Source organism: Apis laboriosa, unplaced genomic scaffold (assembly GCF_014066325.1).
Source record: "Apis laboriosa isolate Shangri-la unplaced genomic scaffold, ASM1406632v1 scaffold53_cov140, whole genome shotgun sequence".
NCBI lineage: Eukaryota > Metazoa > Arthropoda > Insecta > Hymenoptera > Apidae > Apis > Apis laboriosa.
The window spans coordinates 1,714,309-1,738,144 of record NW_025223656.1 but is presented as its reverse complement, the minus strand read 5'-3'; the positions used below and the strand labels follow the sequence as shown (position 1 = coordinate 1,738,144).

The window sequence follows — 23,836 nt, the reverse complement described above, 5'->3', positions numbered from 1 at the left end:
AAATATAACATTCGAAATTGAATAACTATAATTATTTATTTTTATCTTATATAAATATAAATAGATAAGATCCATTAAACGAAAATAATGTAGATACTTAAATATAAAAAAATATTATAAAAAAAAATTTGATAATTTTAATTTAAAAAAATTTATTTTATTATTATTATATCATACTTTATTATCAAAAAACATAATAATTTATAATTACATATTGATTTTAACTATTCTGAATATTCTATGTTATTGTAGGTAATACAAACTGATGAAGAATAGACAGGAAAGAGTTTTAAATATAGACACGGAATGAAATATTGATCAGAAAGTTTAAAATTGAATTAGTTTTTTTTTTTCTGTATTTTTAATTTATTAATGTGCTAATAATTATTTTAATAATTATTTTTTTACGAAATAATTATCCATAATATATTTCCAAATCATTTCTTAATGTCATAGGAAGATAGAAAATCATGTAATAAAGAAAGACAATCTCCAGATATTTTTCGGTCAGTAGAGCGAAGGCCATCCAGATTTAGTATTATAAATTGGATATAAATCAGACACTCTACTCAAAGATACATAAATTTTTGAGATCTCTAGTCGATTATAATTATTATTCGATGTTTTTCTACTTCATTTGTTGGCATTTCAATTGTAAAATAAGTGATGTTATTTAAAAAAATATCCTAAAAATATTTAATATTTTTATTTTTTTCCTCACCTCCTTCATTTTAAGAATGAAATAAGATTAATTAAAAAAAATTAACATAAAAATAAGAATAATAAGAAAATAAATTTTAATCAATCATAATTTGTTTTAAGAAATAGCTTCATTGAATAATATAAGAATAAATATTAATAATTTTATTTTTAGTGTAAATAAATTTATAATTTTATTCGATAATTATAGACTTTGTCCCTCCCTTGTCTATACTTCATAACATATATATATATATATATGTCATAATATATTATTTACAAATATTGTAAATAATTCACTTTTAATTTAAGAAAAAATTTTAAGAATGTTTAGCATTGAATACAGTGGTAAATATATTTTGTGTGTAATATTTCGAAAACTAAAAAAATTTTATATATTATATTATAAAAGAGTATTATAAGAAAAAGTTATAGCATAGGAAAAAGTTCTTTAAAATGATGATTTTGACAACAAATTTCAAAATCATTAAAATCAAAAATGATATTTATAAAAATTTTATTTTATCAAATTATTCAAATCTTTTTTTTTATTATTTTATTTTATGGATTATTTTATTTAAATCGTTTAATTTGTATTAAAAAAATAAAATCTAATTTTATTATTGAGATGAAATATAGAAAGTTAGAAAAAATTTGAAATAAATTAAAAGAAATATTAAAAAATTGAAATACTTCCATAAAAAAATATTATTTGAAAATATTATTTCATTTAACATTTTATATTCGAATGTGATGAAATATTTTATATTCTATTTAAATAAAACGTAATAAGTATGGAAGATATTTTTTTTTTTTTATTTCTTAGATATTAAAAATTGATATAGTTTCTTCTGTATGTTCTGTTATATGCAATAATAAGATTTTAATATATTGTAATATAATAAAAATTAAAAATTATTTATTCAAAGTACTATTATTTAAAATACTATTTTTTTATATAATTATTATGTATTTTAAATAAAAGTGAAATATAGTTTCGTTTCATTTAAAAATAAATAAAAATACTTATTTCTATTTATCTATTTCAGAAAATATAGTTCATATTTAGGTAAAATATTATTTTAATTTAAGGTTATACATATAATTAAATAGTTTCTGTAAAAAATTTAAGGTAGTTAATGACTGTTTATTATTGTATATCTATTTTGTACAAAATATAATATTATTTGGTGATCAAAAAAAGTGAAACACAAATTTATTTCAGATTAGATTGTTCAGGTTGTGGTGGATGTGTTCTAATATATTCAAGTGCTCTTTTGATTGATGCAGAAATAAGAGGAATATGTTCGCCCTCAGGTTGGAACCCATTCTGATCAGCAACATATTTTACTTTAATCGGAGCACCATTGGGTGCATAATATTGATATTCTCCTTGAGTAACAACGACAGGTGCACTTCTTGCATTAGTAACTATGGGAGTTCCACTTTCAGAGTGATAAATTCCATTATCAGTTTCGTAAGAGAAGGAATAGGATCCATCAGCCGAAATATCTTGGCTCTGCTTAACAATAACCGCAGGCGGTTGACTGCTTACATTGGCTGAAGCTACTGCCACGATTGTAAGAAAGATTACTACCTGAAACAAGTGTTTATTATCTTTCTTTCTATATTTATTTGATTATATTATATATAATTATATTATATATAATTATAAATATAATATTCTATATTTATTTGATTATATTATATATATAATATATATAATTTGATTATATTATATATAAATTATTGTAGCGTAAATATTGTTTTATATTATATATACTTCTTTAAACATTTTTTTTCATGTTCTAAAAAATAGATTAAAGATAAATCGAAATCTGATTTTTAATTTTGTCAAATTCTAAGAAGTATGGTGAAATTTGAGATACATTTGCAATTATTACAATTATTATTACAATTATTACAATTATTACAATAATATTTTATAAAATAAGAAAAATTTTAGAATAAAATACACATTTAGGAATAAAATAAAAAAGTTTTGAAGCACATTAAATGGACAGTTAATCGTTGATTAAAAAATTATATAAAATTATGAAAATCTAATCTTTTTTAATTTAACAATAAAATTTGAAAAATAAAATAAAATAACTGGGTATAATATTAACCAATGATTTATTATTGAATGTTAAATTAAATGCAAAAATAAAAGCAAAAACTGAATGATATGATATTATACTTTATTATTGCATTGATCCACTAATATAAAAGAACAAATAAATTAAATTTTATAAAGTCAAAACGTACAATATTACATGTTATCAAATTGATATATATAATACATATAATAAATTGAAACATAGTAATAAATAAGAGAACATGTAACAAATTATAAAGATATAATTGCAAATGTCGATTTTAAAAATTTTATTTAAGTAATATATTTAGCTAAAGAATGTTATTAAAAATAATTAATATAATAAAATAAAATATGAAAAAAAAACTCACGAGAAATTTCATTTTAAAAGATAGGTGATTACTACCAATCAAATCCAATGGAAGGAAGTATGATTTCGAATGTGGTTCCTGTGTGACACGAATGCGCTTTTATACGAAACTGTGATCATCACTTTCCCCGAATATTATATTATTCGAAAAAGAAGAAGATACGGCTTGAGGACAAAAAAGAGAGAGAGAGAGAAAGAAAAAGAAAGAGTAAAAGATAAAGGTAACTCACCAGACAAGTGAAGAGAACTTTACAAAATTTATTCGTTGATTTGACATTTTCATATTGCTCAAATCGATAGCTTGTATAACCATGTATATTAATGTATCCTTTGGCTATTATTAATTCTACCGTATTTAATATAATATCTACATTTCAAAATCATATATTTTTTGCTTATTGTAAGCCTGCATTCAAAACAAAATATGAAATACCTAATGAGCGAAATATAAAAGTTTTTAATTCCAATATTTCGTAATTTTTATGTTCATGTAACTTTTTTTATAATTTTTCAAAATACTTATTTTTATAATTTTTCAAAAAATCTATTCAAAATATAAAATTTATTATATATTTTTAAATTTATAATAAAATATTATAAACATGAACATTATATTATATAACAATAAATTAAAAATTTTTTTTTTGTTAATTTATTTACATTATAAAATATAATATAATATAATAAATATAATATATAATGTTCATTAACATTATAAAATATAAATCTTATATTATAAAGTAAATATTAAAATGTCATTAGATTCGTAGCACTATAATATCAAAAAGTTTATCATAATTATATAATGATAAAAATATCAGACGTTATATTTGAAGTATCATTATGTAAGAATTTTGTAATTTTCAATGTTTGTTTTTATTCATTTAAATAAAAATAGTTTTATTTGGATTATATAATGGATTTATAAAAAATATATATAAACTATTTTCAGTAAACGAAAAAATCTTTAAATTATAAAAACTATATAAATTATTTCGAAAAATCTTTAATAGAAATTAGAGTATATATTATATACATTATTACATATTATATATTTTAAATTTCTTTTATTAGTTTAAATTATCCTTAATATCTTAATTAATTATAAATTTTAATTCCTTTTCTTTTATGAAAATTCTAAAATAGAATACAATATATTATTACTTTTCGGTAAATCTTTAATTTTTAGATCATCATTTATCATTTTTCAATGATTTAATATATATTAATATATTTTGACCATGCAAGATATTTTTCTTTTATATAGTATAGTTTTATAAGTATAGTTTTATATTTATATTTGTATATAGTATAATTATATAGTATAGTTTTATATTTATAGTTACATAAATTTAATTTATGTAAAGAATTCTATTTATATAATGAATTATTGTTTATATTGAACTCACAATATTCAACATTTATATTTTTTATATGATAAATTTAACAAACTTCAAATTAAAATATTTTCTAAATTAATAATTTTTGGATATAAGTAATAATATTTTATAGAGAATATCATCATTGGTACAATATACATGTTATGTGGTCCCATTTAAAGAAAAAGTTAATGATTCACATATTTCACATATTTTTTATGCTTATAAAAAAAATTAATAACATCAGAATATACTTTTTCTGAAATCATTAAACTCTATTTAAAAAATTTTTTCATTTAAAATAACAGAAAATTAAAGCGAAATATTTATAATTATTTATCTTATCAATATATCTTTGAAAGATTGATTTTAGAAAGCAAAAGTTAATAAATAAATACAAAAGTTGGTATACAAAAATATTGATAAGATTTATTTATTAAGTTATAAATAATTAATTTATATTAGATGAAGCAAGGCACAAAATGAGATAGGATAGATTTAATTTTATTACATTTTCGCCTTATTCTATATTTTCTTTGTTTTATCTAATGCACTAATTTAAATTACTTGACTTTTAATAAATAAATTCATTTTTGTATTTTGTTTTAATTTTTCTTTGACTAGAATTGATCAATGTCTCACGAATATATTAATATTTTATTAGTATTAATTTTATTTAATATTAATAAAAGTACTATATTATCGAATATATAATTAAGATAATAAGATAAAATAAATATTAATTACATGTGAATAAAACAAAATATAGAAATAAATGTCTTTTTTGTTATTCATGATTTTTAATAGCAAATAAAAATTATCTTCTATAAAATAAAATTTAAATTATTAAAATCTAATCTGTAAATAATAAATCTAATCAACAAATTATTTAAAATATTGCAAACAATTTAAAAATTATTTCTATTTTATTTTATTTTTTTCATTTTTTAATAGTTTTTTTATAAATTTAATTTCACATCACATTCCACAAATTTTTAATAATTCAATTTTTGTTTACAAAAAAAATATTTTTACATTTATAAATAACTTTGAATTAAGAAATAGAAACAAAGATTCTTAATTTGATCATTATTATGAATATCATTTTATATTTTTCATCATTATATATTTTTTTATCATTATATATTTTATATATTCATATTTTTTCAAATAGGAATAAATTTATGAGATTAAGAAAAATATATTATAATGATATTATAATAAAATAAAAAAATTAAGTTATCAAAGTCTTTGTGGCATTAAAAATTAATTTTACAGAAATTAAAGAATGATTTTACAGAAATTATTTTTTGCGTATTAAATCTGAAATATTTAAAAATAATTATCCATGTTTAATAGATTAATTGTGTGTAAGATATCTCGTAAGATATCCTATAAAAGAAATACAATTTTATTAATTATTTCATATATATTGAATATTATAATAAAAAAAACAATTATTGAACAATTCATATTTACAAATTATATAGTAACATTTATCGATAATTGTTCTACAAAATTTCTTGTGAAACATATGTAATACTTTGATCTAATACAACAATTGTTCTTTGTAAATTTTTTCAGTAATATATTCATGTCTATCTTATGTCTAATCTCATGTCTAATCTCGTTTTGTTGTCAGATAATAGATTCAACTTCTAAGAATTCAATATAGCTGCAATTTTCAAACGAAAAAAAGTAGATCATATGGATTCTTTTATATAATAATTTATTAATAATATTTGATATTTTAAAAATTACGAATTATAAAATTATAAAATTTTTTCGCATAATAATTTTTATTAAAGTGAATTTTTAGTAAAGTGAATTTTATTTAAAGATTTACAAAATTTGAATCAAAAAATTTTAAAATTTTAACATTTTCAAAACTCAAAGTTCTCAAAATTCAAAATATTTTTTTTTATTTCTTAAAATTTTTTAAACTTACTTAAATTTATAGACATATTTTTAAAACTAATTTATTATTAATTTTGATTATTTTTCTATACAAAAAATTTATTTGAAAAAAATTTTTTTTTCTTCATATAAACTATTATACATAACTATTATATAATATATTATATTATTATAATATTATATAATATTATTATAATATATAATTATTATAATATATATTGTATATAACTATTATATAATAATAGAATAATAAAATCGAATCATTTAAAATAAATCTAAAATCTAAACAAATTCAATTGAATAGTAATCAATATAGATATTATAATTATATAAATATATATAAATATATATATTAAATATATAATTATATAAATATTTATATATTTATAATAATAATTGATATGAATACTTGTATAATATTAATATATTAATTATTAATATATTAATTATATAATTATTAATCATTATGAATAAATTATTATTAAAAAAATTCTTATAAAAAAGATTATACAGTATTTTTGTAAATTATTTATTTATTTTTTTATAGTTTCAAGAGTTTTGAGTTATAAGATAGCAAGATTTGAGATTTAAAATTTTAATTTTTATAGGATTTTAAATTTTTGAATATTTTTATTTTCTATAATTTTGCAATATACATATATTCATACATATAATTATTCTTATACGCGATATCTCATAATTTTCAAATTATTTATCAGAAAATAATGAAAAATTCATATATATTTTTTTTTATGAAATATAAGAAATTTTGAAAAAGAACAAAATTCTTTGCGATTTGTAAATGAATTCTTTTTAAATAAATAAATTGAATGCAGAAAATCTATTATTATTTCGTTCTTGACATTTCAATATATTTAATTTTTATTTATGGATATAATTAAAATTATATCTATCAAAAATATTCAAATATTATAGTTTAGAATAAAATAGAAGAATTTTTTAAAAAATTCAAAAAATATTAGGAACCATTGATATAAAATATATTGATATATAAACAAGTTTTTGATATAAACAAGTTTAGAAATATAAAGTAATTATTATGAATATTTTCTGTAATGATAATTAAATATTATAAAAATTTGTTAATTTATTATAAAATCTTAAAAACGAGAATAAAGAAAATGAATGATTATATGCACTTTTTTTTATTGTATTTAAATGTATATTTAACTCTTGAAATAAATGCTAAAAATTATAGAACAATTTGTATAATGAAGTAAAATTGAAAAATTAATTTGAAGCTAAAGAATTGATTAAAAACAACAATACATAAAAAAAATAATAAAATTTTGATAAAGAAAATGATATAGAGAAAACGATAGATTATTAGTAAGAAATAATTTTTAAATGTATAAATATAATACAAAATTTAATTTTGGAAATGTATGTTATATATTATATTGTATATTATATGTTATAAATAATATTTTAAACATTTAATTCAGAAATTTGAAAAAATATAATTTTTGAAAATATAGTTTAGAATTTTCATCAGATAAATTTATATTATTTAAAATTAATATTGCATTATAATAAATGATAATTAAAAATTTGATGAAATAAAAAATAATTTTAAATAATATAATAATATTTTTTCTGATTTTTAAAAATATTTTGTTAAAACATAAGTTAATTTCTAATTTCTACTAATAAAAGCATATTGAAAAAATTTAATTATATAAAATCATCGTTTCAATTTATTTCACAATAGTTTATAATATTATAATATTATATAATAAATATAAAATATTGAATTTTACGACTATAAAATATTATAATATAAATATTACGTAATATAATATTATATATATATATATATACCTATATATATATATATTTTTTTTTCTATTCTTTATTTTTAATTTTGCATTGAAATTTCAATTTTGTTTAAATATCAATTATATTATAGTTTTAATTTCGATTATGTTACCTGTGATTACACAATTAAAGTTAAAATCAACATAGAAATATGTAAATATAATATAATAGTATAATGTAATACAGCCAATATAATAAAATTGGTAAAGATAAATATAATATAAAATATAATACAAAAAAATATTGAATTCATAAAACAATTTTTCTCTAAAATGCTAAAATAAACATAATAAAAATAAAAATAAAAATAAACATCATAATACTCGTGCAGTATGCTATCAGTATATAAATATATATAATGTTTTTAAATAAAACGTTAAATGAATAATAATTAATAATGAATAATAAATTTAAAAGTATTATATATCATCTAGTAGATTTTTATCTAAGAAATCTCTCAATATCATTTTATTTTTTGAATTTAAAATCAACTGCATTATTCATAAAATTCATTTGATTGAAATTATTGTAAAATAAAATATATTTGATTGAATTGAAATGTAAGAAGTTAAGATAAATAATAATAAAAATAAATTTTAATTTAAATTTTTTTGGATTTTTAATAATATATTAGAAAAAAACTATAAGATAAAAGTGTATTTGTAATTTTTGAAAAATAAAAATTTTTTCTATTAATTTTTATTTTATTTTATCTTTATCTTATTTATTTTAAATATAATTATTTAAGAAATAAAAATTTTTAAGCTAAAAATAAAAAAATATTTATTTGTTTAATAATTTGAAACATTAAAAATTGTCTATATCAATATATAAAAATTAAATATAATATATTTTAAATATAATATATAAAAATTAAATATAATATATTTTATCTAAAATCATTCTTTTAATAATAATATGTTTAAGAATAAACATATAAATATTATCAAAGTAAAATTCTATAATTTTTCTATGATTTTTTTATTTATACAATATTCTGTTTGAATTTTTTATTTTTGTAATTTTAAATTAAAATTTAATTTCAATTCTAATCACGGTAAATGTTGTAATCTTGTTTTATATACTGCTAAATCGGTAATGTTGAGAATAACAGTAAAATAATGAGATTGATAAGACATTCAAAAATTGAAATTTAATTTCAATTCCAACCACAAGCGTTATAATCTTATTCTATACTGAATTGGTAACATTGAAAATGACACTAAAATGATAATGCAATTCTAAAGTCTAAAAATATGAAATATGAAAATATATTGGACGATAAGTTTATTCTCATCGGTGATTGTAGCATAAGAATAAACTAAATACCTACGGTTAATGAAAACTTGTCGATTATGACATCTTTGAATGCTAAGTGGAATTAAGAACTCATTCAGTAGTGCTCATTTTGAGGATTCTGTACTAGAAGTTCTCAACTTGATCTAACTTAAAAAGCACAACATTAATATTTAATCTGAATTTTAAAAGCCAAAATAGAAACAATCTAAATAGATATTTTGATTAATGATTGTAAGCGCTTATACAATTCTTACTGTCAGAATATTTAAGAAGGATAACGAATATGATAGTGAAAAGTTTATAATGATGCTGCGATTACAAATCTTTTATCGGAATCATGAATAAAAAAAAACAAATAGATTATCATAGTAAAAGATTTATTCAATAAATATATTATATAAAATCAACATGAGCACGCATTATTTCCTTAATTATTTCCTTTGTAAGATCATGGAGTAGAAAATAGTTTTATTATAGCAAAGTGAAGAAAATCTTTATTAATATTTATAATTTATAATTTTTTTGAAAAGTATATGTATTTAAAATTGCAGAAAATGTAGCAAACATTCGAACATTATTTCTAAAAGCAAAAATCATATTATGATGCATTAAGGATGTTGTTGTTATCAATTTTATTATTGTTTTATAATAAGAAAAAAAATAATAAAATATATAAACATAAAATGAAAAAATTCGAAGATATTGAAAGAAAGATATTTAAAATTGATTCAAAAATGTAAAATTCTTAATATGAAATGTAAATTCTTAATATGAAAATGAAATTGAAAAAATTTTTAAAGAAATGGGAAACTGAATCCAGACTGGCATTGTAGTGCGAAATTTAATGATTATGATTATGAAATTAGCCTATCTAAGTCATAATTACTGTGGAGATCATCATGTATATTTGGCTAGTTTCAGTATATAATCGTATATTCAAGAGATAGAACGAATCAAAACGAAATTGATTATAATAATTGATATAATAATTGATGTGAATGCAAAATTTTCGCTAAAAATGTTTGGGCTCGAAAGAAATCGAGATGACATTGGTGTAATTGGAACTGAGCCGAGCGATTCTCCACTCGCATTCATTTTTAATGATTGATATAACTTTGGCGTCTCAAGATTTATTAGAGATTTATTAAAAGCTGATCTGTTGAAAAATTGGACGATAAATGATTATAACGCTATATACATGTACATAAGTTTGAAAAAAAAACTACGCCAATTCCTCAAATATAACGGAAGGATTGGGAAAAGCTTTAGAGCCGTTGAAAAATTTTTTCAAAGGAAAATATTGTATCTCAGAAATTTCTTATAACTTATAAATATTTTCATTTTTTGATAGTCAATAAATATATCTTAAAAATGTGAAAATATTTTTAAACATAAAATTATATATTTATTATATATAAAGAAATAGAAATAAAATCATATTTCGAAGAAAATCTTGTAAAATTTTAAAAAAATTAATATTTAGATGGAAATCAGATTGTAACAAATTTCGATATTAACGCATGTAATTACATTGCTATTAAATATATACTGCTATTCAAACAAGCTATAAACGATTTTTTTCAAATATTGAAAATATTTGAGAATGAATTTGCTCAGATAATATAGAAAAATATTTTTATATGCCAGTTTAAAATAATATATTACACTTATGAAATAATAATTTAAAATAATATATTATTATTATTTTGATGTATGTATTATATTTGTTCTACATTTTATTTCTTGTTTTTACTTATATTATTGAAAAAATAAAAAATAAATAATCTCAAAAATAAAATATCCGAACTCCTATTTATATTAAAAAAAATTAATTTTAAAATATAATTTCCGAAATTTTGAGGAATCTGGAGATTTTCGATTTTCAAGATACAATTTTTCGTATATCAGTCAGCTATCAGTCAATTTGATCCATTTTTCTGAAAATCAATACTGAAAATTTTTTCTCAATATTTTTACAATTTCGCTACAACATTTAGTGATAGTTTTTCATAAAAATTTTATATATTTTAAATAATGAATTCATATAAGAATTATTAGATGTGCAATATTATTAAATTATTTTGGGCGAGGAGGGGGGGAGAGCATTTTATGAAAATAAAAAAAGTAGATAATAATGAACTATTTTCAATTAAAACTATTTATGAAATCAAAAATGATTAAGAAAAATATTTTCAGAAAAATTATAGAACATTGTAATATAGTAGACAGAAATTATTAATATGAAACTAGACATGAAATTAGGTATAATTTAATAAAAAGAGATATTGGATGATAAGTAATGTAAAAAAATATTTCTGCATAAATGCAAAAAAATACATTTCAGCAATAAAACTTTTATTTTTACAATATTGTTGGATTATGTACAAAGTAATTTGTAATTTTTTATAATTTTCTTATGAATTGTCATCAAATAGCCTTTCAGAAATAAAACAAAGAAATAATTCAAATATTGGAATTCAAAAAATTGTTTTATTACCAATTGGTTATAATATATACATAATTATTTCTAATATTTTTTTTTTTTTACGTATATTTGTATTTCATGTATATTTCATATATAAATGTTAAATTATATATTTATTATACATAAAAATTTACAGTATTTTCATAATATTTTACGTATATCTAAACTATTACATTTGCACAAATATTTTTAATTTTTTATTTTCTTATGAATTTTCACGTGTAATCAAATATGGTTTTTTGGAAGTAGGACATAAAAATGATTTAAATAATGAAGTCCAAAAAGTAGTCTTGTTACCAATTGGTTGTAACAGATTATTCCATAAACTATTTGCACCTTGAATAATAATAATAATATTATTATTATTATTATATATATATGTCTTATTATTATATATATATAGTAACATAAAAAATATTGAATTTATTTTTTCTATTTTAAATAATGAAGACATATTTTTATTTATTTATTTATTTTTTTACTTACTTAATGCATTACTTTTTTGGCTTATGTGAAAACAATCTGCAGAAAGATACGATAAATCAATAAATCCATTCTTAGTAAGCGGAATCTTAGAATTACTAATGCCTGGTGAAACAATAACAGTAAAGTCATTTTTGTTAAATTCTGAATAATTGGCAACTTCTTCTTCTATTTTTTGCCACCTAAAAAATAGAATAAAATGAAATCTGTTTATTTTGCATTTTTGCAATTTTTTTTATTAAATTTTTCATATTTTTTATTACCTAAAAAAAAAAATAAAATAAAATGAAATTTATATATTTTTCATTTTTACAACTTTTTCTTTCGCAAAAATTTTCATTTCAATTTTATTAATGAATTATATAATGAATTATATTCAAACGAAAAATGCTAACCAATCATAGAGAATGGATTTGTCACGCCATGGCACATATTCTATGATAAGCAAATCAAATAAAACATATAATCATTTACATACAACAACAATCAAACACACATTCATTCATCGATATAAAATTTAATCATACAAGATCTTCTACGTATTATACTCTAAATGATAATGTTAATGGTACCGAATTTCTAAAATTTATAATTCAGGCAATTCTCAATAAAATTAAATCATTAATCAATATTTTGAAAAAGTTTAATTATTTATTTTAACATTTCATGATAAAAAATGATGTTCTATCCATCATTTTGATCTTGATTATAATCCTTGATTACAATCTTAAAATTTTGATTTCATTTTTAAAATTTTTTCAAAGTTTTTTAACAGCTTATATATATTATCATTTAAATTATTATAAATTGTATTTATTATAATTATTATATATATTATTATTATAATATATATATATTATAATATATAATTTATATATATATATATATCATCATTTTTCTATGAAATTAAAAGTGCAAATTATTATTAATAATAAGAATATATTTATTGTTTTTTAGGAATAGAAATTGATAATATATATATTGATCATTAATATTTTTCTATCAATCAATAAATTAAATAAATTTTACAAATTTACTAGAATATACAAACCTCTTCATTATTTCAAAATATTCCTTTCTCTGATTTCGAAATTGTAAAGCATGTAAGCATGGACATTGTAAAATGGACATTATATAGCATTTCAATGAATTTCCTTTTTCAGAGGCAAGAATGCTTTCCTTCAAATTCGGCATTATTATAAGGGATACCAAAGTACGTGGTAAATTATCTCTTAATATTCGAAAAGTATTAATTAAATCGATTCTGTGCTTTTCTAAAATGGACCATGGAGAAGAAACTGCACATATATTAATACAAAAGTCATTGGCTCCTATCATCAATGAAATGAACTGCAAAACATAAAGAATTTTTATTATTTAACAATTTTAATATTTTATTACATAATAATTGATATTTTATTAAAAAAAAACATTTTTTTAATCACCTAATTTAATATTAATTTTAAATGTTATTTATTTTTAATTTATATATTTAATAAAAAAAATATCAAGGACTTCCAAGTAACTTCCAAGAAATTTCAATCATTATTAGAAAAACTGTTGACAAATTATTGTTTAAAATTATAAAAAAAAATTATTAAATATTATAAATAAATGAATAAACATATATTTCTAATAAAATTGATATTATAATATTTGATTATTATTGAAAAATTTATTTAAAACATATATTTCTAATAAAATTGATATTATAACATTTGATTATTATTAAAAAATTTGTTTAAGATCTTAATGCTTTATTTTTTCTCCTGCATTCGCATTAGAAATAATCTAATCTAATTTAACTTATCTTTTTATTCTTAGAATGAATTTATCTTGAATTTAATTCAGGAACGAAATATATTAGATGAAAATAGGAATTTTTCACTCATTTATTTCATAAATATTTATTATATAATTGACAATTTCAGAAATTAATATTTAGAATATATTTATTAACTATTATATTTATTCAATGGACAGAAACATACTATAATTTATAAAGTAAAATTAAAATACAATTTAAAATAACAATAAATGAAAAAATAAATAAAAAAAATAAATACATTTAAATAATATGAGTAATAAATTTTGCTAATAACAAAATATAATATTTGAATAGAAATATTTTTAATATTTTAAATATGAACTCCATTCAAAATTAGTAATAACATAATTATAATAAATAAAATTTTAAAAATAGTTCATTATTTTATGTAAATAAGAATGCATAATATTGCTTTTAGTAAGATCGATTATCTTATTAAAATATTGGTAATTATTTATATTAGAAAATGTTCTTCATCGATCTATGTATATATACTTAACTATTAAAAAAAAATATATACATAAAATATTTAAAATGCAATATATTATATTATATTATATTGTATTATATTATATTATATTATATTATGTAGAATGTAACAAACAGTTTTTTATCAATTAAAAAATTATATCGAATTATATCATGAAATAAAGTAAATAAATTATAATATTCAACACATTTTTTTTCAACGTATGTTGTTTAAATGTATATTCATGCTCGATCAATAACAATAAGTTAACACTACTGTTATGGCTCAATTAAATGATTGACCAATGTTTCTTATTAATAATTTATTAACAAAATAATTTTGCAAAGGAAAATGTTGCTTGAAATTACTTTAGGTATTTCCAATGTATGTTTTTGGAGCAGTTTGTATATATAATTTGATATTTCATAGTAGTGATTTTCATAAAATTTTATTATAAATATTCTATTTAAAATACAAACCTTCCAATGTTTGTTAATATCTATTCTTGTATCATGTCTCATTCTAATGATTAAATATTTTGCCATGAATGGTATATCTCTAGATATTGCACCAATCTCAGCAACGTTTAATTGCGATGCAAATAATTCAGAAGTTTGACCATCTTTAAGTGCATAGCCTATTAATTTGGGATTGAATTCCTATATAAGAAAAATTTTTCATAATTTTTCTATTTAATAAATATATTATACAATGTGTTGCACCTAAGACAAGAAACTGAAATAATTTCAAAATAATTTTGAATCGTTTCGTGTATTCTGTATCTGTTTTATATATATATATAAATACTATATATATACATATATACTATATAATTATATAAAAACTATTATTAGATTCGTACATATTTTTAATTTTGAAAAATCAAAATTCTAAAAATATAAAAGTTGATATATAAAAATATCAGTTTAAATTTATTTAATGAATTACATAGTAATTGAAGTTTGTATTAGATGAAGAGCGATAGAAAGTGAATGTGACCTATTTCTATCTCATTTTAATTTTATTTGAAGAAATAAAAATATAGCGAATAAAAATATTATCTGTATGTAATAACAATATGGAAAAGAAAAATGCTTATATGGATTTTTAATATTAAATACAAAATGTGATATTACTGGTGATACGATCAAAATGTAAGTTATTTTGATTATTATTTTTTTTTAATTCAGTAATCATATAAAAAATATTAATGCAAATGAAATAGAGACAAAATTTTTTTAATTGATCTATGAAATTAAAATTAATTTAAATATCATTAATTTTCATTAATGAAAATTTTTTTTTCATTAATTCTCATTATTTTTTTGTCTTTTTTGTATTCATTAAAAATATATAAGTTTTTGTTTTTTCGTTGAGGAATTCATTATGCAAGCGATATTGCAATATATTGTAGTACATCTGACCTAATACATCAAACTGACCGTTTTTACTTTATCATCGTCTCATTTTATCTAATGCAAACTTAAAATTATTGCGTTAGATTAGAATATATGTATATATGAAATTTTTTCATCATTTGATGTCTGGAATTTATGAAAGATGTCCTATATTTTTATAAATATTCTTATAAATATTCTTATTAATTTCTTTATAAATTTTATAAAATTCAAATTAATATTATAATTATAAATATTTCAAAATAATAATTTCTTGATATGAATAATTTAATATTTATAGAATATGATAAGCTGAATCAATTGGTTCACTAAAAAATATTGTGATTTTATTAACCAAAAAAAAGCTATCATTTATGAAAAAAATTAAAATAAATTGTTTATCAAACCAAAAATTTAATTTTTATCTAAAATTTCCTTTGATATGACAAAAATATATTCACTATTATTTTTAATCTTCCGATACTCTATATATTATCAATCATTATCAATCTATAAACAATAAGCATACTTTGAAGATATTCGGAAGTGTTAAATATGTTCGCCAAGTTCCTTCACCACCAATACTAAATGATGCACCTCTATTTTCAATAGATAATTCTATTAAATTAGTTGCAAAAATTCCAACGCCAGCTGTCAAAGAATCACCTATCGCAGCAATAACATCTATGTCTCCTGGTCTCAAACGATGAACTGAATTAGGAACAATAGGAGATCTACTATCTAAAGATTAGATTTAAAATATTAAATTATTATATAATATATATTATTATTATAACAATAATAAATGACATTTAAAAATATGATTTTATAAATATTATGATAACAATAATAAATTTATTTAACTACCTGTCAAATTACAAGGAAATGGAATGTCTGCTGAAATTTCTTCTTGAGTTTTTCCTTCAAACTGCGCTACAAATCTTTCATTCATACCTTTTTTGAAAAGAAAAATGTAATTATTGATAATTCATAATTTTGCTAATGGAATGGAAGATGAATCTTAATTATAAATTTTAAACAAATAATTAATAAAATAAATAAACAATATTACTTGATAATATTTAATATTATCAATCTTTTTTAATAAATATCCCTATATCTAAAACTATAAGTTTTCTTATAACTATACATTTTCAATTCATTCTTTTGCAGATAATTTTTTTTTCAAACCAAATTCATAGATCAAGTTCATTCTTTTATAAATCAAGTTTATAAATTTGTTTTCTTAAATTATCTTAATAAAAAGAAAATCGAATATAAATTTATTTCTTCAAAATTTAAAATCATGTGTGAAATATTTTTCTTCCACTTGTAATTTATATACATTAGCGAACATAAATATAATTTAATAAAACAATTAAAAATAATGCAAATTGTAGTTTTTTAAGATTTTTATATTTTTCGATGATTGTCATTCTGTATCAACTAATGTCAATGAAATTTTCAACATGTATGTATATAACTGATATATGTTATATAAATATTATAACTATATAATTATATATACATATATGCGTATGCAAATGTATAAATCATAACATATATATATATATATATACACATGTATTTTTTAAATTATATTGCAAAGTCAGATAAAAAAATTGTAAAAAATGATTTTAGTTAATTAAAATTTTTAATAATATTTTTATATGTACTAAAAATTCAAATCATGTAATATAATTTTAAAAAAGTTATTAATAGATAAAACTACTGTTTTCGTTTTTAGATAAAACAAAATAAATTTATATTTTTATCTCTTTGTCTCATCTATATCTAATAGTCATATAATAATTATAACATATATGTCATATATAAATAAATATATATAATAAATACTTATATAATATTTAGTATTTATATATAATAAATAGATAAATTAATATTTATCATATATAAATAATAGTTGTGATAGAACAATTAATAATATCTATTAAAAGTTTAAAATTTGATTTAAAGAATTACAAATTTGATTTAAAAAACCAGCTAAAATATTTTTTGTATAAAATTTAATTTTTAAAAGAATATTTATTCAAAGAGAATCAATCAATGGCCGAATGTCAATACAATTTGCAAAACAATCACACGAGCAATTTCAAATAATATCAAAACAAAATGACATTGCGTTATTTTATTTTTAAGATATCTACAAAATGAATTTAATTTGTAAAAGGATAAATTTAATTTGAAAAAAAATGATCAGTAAAAGAAATTTGAATTGTAAAATTATATTAATAATATAATATATATAATTTTACAATATACATATATAATATTTTCATCACATTATAAATTTCAAAAATTTTACTAAAATTTTTCTAAACTATCATATTAAGGAAGAATTATTTTTTTCTTTAATCATTTTCACAAATATTTGCTTTCTTTCACAATTCTTTTCCAAAGCAATGTAGATTTATATATCAATTTTTTTTTAACAAAAAGAAAAAACTTTCAACTTTCAATAATAAAATTATTCGAACACATACCGATATTGCGCGTAATCCAATTACGAAATATACGAAGTATTTCTAAATTTATAGATGAGTCTAAATCTGTTTTTTGAGACGTACATATCATACACCACAATTGTAATAAAAAGCACAACCACATTAATTTATTCATCATGTGTTTTCATAAGCAATCAAACCAGCAATTAAAATTTTTGATAATGTTCAATAATTTTTGTTCAATTATATTTCTATAACGATATTAAATGCATCCAAAAATACATATGTTGCTTGTAAGTTGGCACCCAGAAAAAATAATATAGAATCTAATGAGATAAGCCAGCCTATATAAATAAATAGTTGAATCAATGTTTTCTTACAATTGGCTGAATTAATTATTACATTTATTAACTATTACCAATTACATATGTTAGTGTGTATTACATTTGGTTTGACAAATAACTTACTAGTACTGTTCGCACTCTTGAACGAATGCCAACTTACTAGCAATGCACAATATTTTTTTCAGCAATACCATGTATGCGCATATATTAACAAGTATTTTGATCATATTAAAATCATTTGCATTATTTGAAATTTTATCAGTACAAAGATCTATATTTCAATTTCAATATAATACATGTAATTAGTAACTAAAAATAAGAAACCTTACGTAAAATTGTGTTATGTAAGATGGGTTGCGACAGAATCAATATACATGTGTAAAACTGAATAAATATTTACATTTTTAATTATGTATGAGATGAAATGATGAAGCATCTAAATATATACAGTATTATAATCAAATATTAAATAGTAATAACTTATTAGTTGAATCAAACAATATGAATATTCTTCGATATATTAGATAATGTATAAAATATATATATATATATATAAATGGAATTATATTGATATATTGAGAACCACAAAGAAAAAAGTAAAAGTTACGATTTTTAATTTTTTTATTTGACTTTACAAGAAAATTTTAAACATACTTTTTGTCTAAGTAAATATATCCATTAACAAAATTTTATTAAAATAAGTTAAAATATAAAAAAGTTAAAAATATTAAAAAATATTAAAAAATGTAAAATGTTTTAGATGTATTATATTTACAGGCCAAATGTCATAAAAAATGCAAATTTGAGCATTGTCAATCATTTGCAATGTTAGTTAATTTTGTATCATATATATAAATATTATAATATAATTAAATATATTTTATGTAAAAATTATTTTTTAAATATAAATGAAAACAATATAATTATAAAAAAGATATTTATTTGTGAAAATATTTAGGAAAAACGAAATAAAAGAAATAATCAAGAAATAATAAAGAAACTGATCAAAAAATTGCTACATTTAATAAATCTAATTACACTAGAATCGATAAATTTTATATATATTTAACTAGTTTTTTAAATTTATATTTATCTATAATATTAATAAACAAATAATTAAGTATAAACAAATAATTAATTATAATACTAATAGACAAATAAGTAATACTTTAAATAAATAATCCTGAAGATAATAAATAATAATTTTGAATATAAAATGTCATGTAATCCTTAAAAAAATAAATTTTTTATAATATTAGATGTTGGAATAATTTATACATTGATATTATATTTTATAAGTATTCATATTTTTAAATAGTAATGTATATAACTTAAATTTATAAATGGCATAATTTTAATTTTTTTTATAAAATAAAAAAGTTAAAAATTTATTTTTTTTGTAATTAATTCTAATTAATAACAATTTAAAAAATTTTTTTTACATATTATTTAATTCTTTTAACATCTCAACAAAATTGAAATTGTAAAGATTCAATTCTTGCTATAAGTTTTTCTCATTCTATAATATTAATAACTGTTAAAAGTAATTGTTCATTTCCTTGGAAGTTTAGAAAATCATTTTCTGGAAAGTTTAGAAAATTATGTAATAAATGTAAAAAATATTATAATAAGCTATATCTTAGGATTAGTAAAGATCTGTAAATAAAAATTCGCACAAAAATAACTATAATCGTAAAATTCAAGATCAAATTTTATTTAATTAAATATTATATTTTCTATTGTATTCTATTCATTATAAAAATAAAAATATTTTAAATAAATTATGAATTGCAATTCAATTGTTTTTTTAGAAAAAAATATTAAAATTCCATTAATTTTGAAATTTATTTTATTTGTAATGTTGTTTATATTTTTTGATTATAAGAAAAGTAGCACCTATTGTATAAATAAATATTTCAGATTTATCATAAAATATCAAATTTGCATTTCTAAACGTTTATATACATGATTATATAATGATGAAATATATTGCGATGAATGATCGATTCAAATGATGGTTTTAAATTAATGTCAATCAATTTTTACACAAACTTTCACTTATTAAGATTCATAAAAAATATAGAATTATGTTATAATACTTTATGCTTGTTTTTTATGGATACATATAAAAAGTATATATATATATATATATATATATATATATATATACATAGAAATGATGAATAATTAAAAATATGAAAAATATAATATTGACATATATCACATTTTATATTTCATATATAAAATAACAATTAAATATATAAAATTAAATAAATAATTAAATATTAAATATATATGAAAATAATTTGAATTTGTATATATATATTTGTTGCTATATAATTTTTCATATTATAGATAAAAGATAAAAAAAAATTGTTGCAAGTATAAAAGTATAAAAATCCAAGAATTTTCTTAAAAATAAAAGAAAATGTCTTAAAATCAATCTTACTAAAACTTTCAATGTTATTAAACATTTTCAAAGTTTTATCTCTATTTAACTAAGAAACTATACTTAAATTTACTATAAATTCATAAAGAAAAAGTCACTTAAAATTACGAAATATTACAAAATACATATAACAAAATATATATAACATATATATACATTATTAAATATTTGTGATTGGAATTAATAAACAATTTCATAATATCTATTCTAATTTCAATTATGAAAAATTGTATTCTCAAAAAATGTGAATGATGAATGGATTGTTAAATATATATATACATATGTCGAATGCTCTTTCACTAAAGTATATATGTCTATATATATGTATGTAGAATGCTGATGCTTATGTTTATGACTGTGATGTAATTTCTTCGAGGTGAGTGGATTGTATTAGTGCGATTAGTGCGATACGCGCTATATAATCTTGTCCATAAGAGAGCTGGGTCTCTCACAATGTCACAGTAGATAATTGTATCCGAAACGATATGTTGTTACAAACTATGTATCGTATTCGGCAGTCAAACTACAACGCGTTCACAACGAGAGATAATTAGACTCTAGTTTCCAAGAGAAATTCGTGCCTTTAGAAAATTCCTTCCTAATTCATTTGGGAGGATCAGTTTTCTAGTGGGGCACGATAATAACCAATAATATTGCTATCAGTGCCTAACTCGTGACATCTCCTCAAGTTACAGGAAAATTTCTCGAATTAGAATGATGTTTAGTTGCCGTTGAGTCAGCCGTGTCTACAATATGTCATTCTTGAAATCGGGCTCCGCTCCAGCCATGCTGAAATGCATCAAAAATATATAATTATAAGTGTCGATTAAACCTTTCTCAAAAACAATCTTCTCAGATAACATCATTCTTTGTTTAATCTTAATAGAAATCGATGACAGATAATAATAAAAAAGGATTTCCATACGAAGAATTTTTCCGCATAAACTATTTATAAATCTCGTGAGCAATAAGTGCTCGTGAACGAAGAATGAAAATTGTTGTTTTTCATGATTTTTAAAAATAAAAATTCGGGATATTTTTAAAGAATGTATTTTAAATAGCAAAATCATGAGGAAAATTCATATAAATATATTTCGGGTAAGACTTGATATAAGTATTTTAAATTAATATAGCATTAAATTATAAGCATTTTATATTAATATCAAATAATAATAATAATAAATAATAATAATAAATAATAATAATTATATTTAAATCCATAAATAAGTCATGTTTAAATATTTTATTTAAATCCATAGATGAATCGAAGTATAACGTTTAATTTGTCTATTTGTCAAAGTTCATAGGCATGAATCAAAATATATTTCTATAAGATTTTGAATTAAAATTGAATGTGTTTTTCTACGCACAGATTTGTTTCTTTTAATTACTTTATATATTAATTAATTATTTATATATACAAAAAAGTTATTAATGATACCTGAATCAATTTGAATTTCAAATCAATACATCAGTTGAAAAATTTTTGTCTTTATTTCATTTGCAAAAATTTCAAAAATTTTTTATTCTGATATGAGATTACTGAAAAATAAATAATTAATTAGTATTTTGTCCTAATCTTAATTAATTCATTAGTATATATAAAATAAAAGTAGAGAGAAATTAATAAATTTGTATTGATTCGAGACATATATAAAAAAATTGGAATATTTATGTATTTTTATTAATTATATAATATTAATTCATGGTATTTATTGTATGATATTTATTTTCAATTATTATTTTTCTCTGAATAAGAATAAGAAATAGTACAAGTGAAATTTGTCAATTTGTCAATCATTATATTCAATGCACCGATCTGAATTCAAATTGAATCAAGTCTTATCAAGTCTTATGAATCAAGTCAATCTTTAATATTTCAGATTTTCGTATATATATGAAAAAATTAAAATAAGCAAGTTTATGTATAAAAATATTCAATCTTTTTAATCTTTCTTATTAAAAATTTTAAGGGAATATTTTGATTTGCTTCTGAATTCTAGCAAATTGAATATAATGTAAGAATTCATTTATGATTTTAAACGAAATAATACGTAATCATTGTATAACGTTGAATATTGTAGAATTTGATATAACTTATTCAAAATAAGTCTTTGTTAAATGATAAATTATGTAATTACGTAATTTCAAAAAGTGATATTTTTTTTTTTAAATGATGTAAGTATGTTACATAATTACATTACACGATATTTATATACATTGTATATTACATTATATTGAAATTCAGAAATATTTTTATATTTTATTTTTCATTATCGTTAAATAAATTTTATGAAATATATATGTATATGATT

At 18.1% G+C, this 23,836-nt stretch overlaps 2 protein-coding genes across 8 annotated transcripts; both read right to left on the bottom strand.

The window, feature by feature from the left end:
- Nucleotides 1-1,915: 1,915 nt before the first annotated feature.
- On the bottom strand, nt 1,916-3,180 carry LOC122717571 (larval cuticle protein LCP-17-like). Its single transcript, XM_043941789.1, has 2 exons — nt 3,169-3,180; nt 1,916-2,296 (listed from the first exon to the last, which is right to left on the bottom strand). The coding sequence occupies exons 1-2, from the start codon at nt 3,178-3,180 to the stop codon at nt 1,916-1,918; spliced, it is 393 nt and encodes a 130-aa protein (XP_043797724.1).
- Nucleotides 3,181-12,222: 9,042 nt separating this feature from the next.
- On the bottom strand, nt 12,223-22,039 carry LOC122717559 (phospholipase B1, membrane-associated-like). 7 transcript variants are annotated; one of them, XM_043941771.1, is made up of 8 exons: nt 21,974-22,039; nt 18,768-19,054; nt 17,131-17,217; nt 16,793-17,004; nt 15,346-15,525; nt 13,621-13,919; nt 12,573-12,751; nt 12,227-12,422 (listed from the first exon to the last, which is right to left on the bottom strand). In XM_043941771.1, exons 2-8 carry the CDS (start codon nt 18,904-18,906, stop codon nt 12,292-12,294), a joined length of 1,227 nt encoding a protein of 408 aa, XP_043797706.1. In that variant the 5' UTR covers nt 18,907-19,054; nt 21,974-22,039; the 3' UTR covers nt 12,227-12,291. The 7 variants fall into 7 exon arrangements, with proteins under 7 accessions (XP_043797712.1, XP_043797708.1, XP_043797706.1 ...); XM_043941770.1 differs by having other exon boundaries at nt 18,768-19,072; nt 21,974-22,037; XM_043941772.1 differs by having other exon boundaries at nt 18,768-18,979; nt 21,974-22,037.
- Between the last annotated feature and the right edge of the window lie 1,797 nt (nt 22,040-23,836).

Excerpts from the sequence above, each read along its gene's own strand:
- LOC122717559 (XM_043941771.1), bottom strand. The coding sequence starts at position 18,906 with ATGATGAATAAATTAATGTGGTTGTGCTTTTTATTACAATTGTGGTGT. Across the intron at positions 17,218-18,767 it reads TTGGATTACGCGCAATATCG|GTATGAATGAAAGATTTGTA; the intron begins GTATGTGTTCGA and ends TTTTCAAAAAAG. Across the intron at positions 15,526-16,792 it reads CACTTCCGAATATCTTCAAA|GAATTCAATCCCAAATTAAT; the intron begins GTATGCTTATTG and ends TTTCTTATATAG.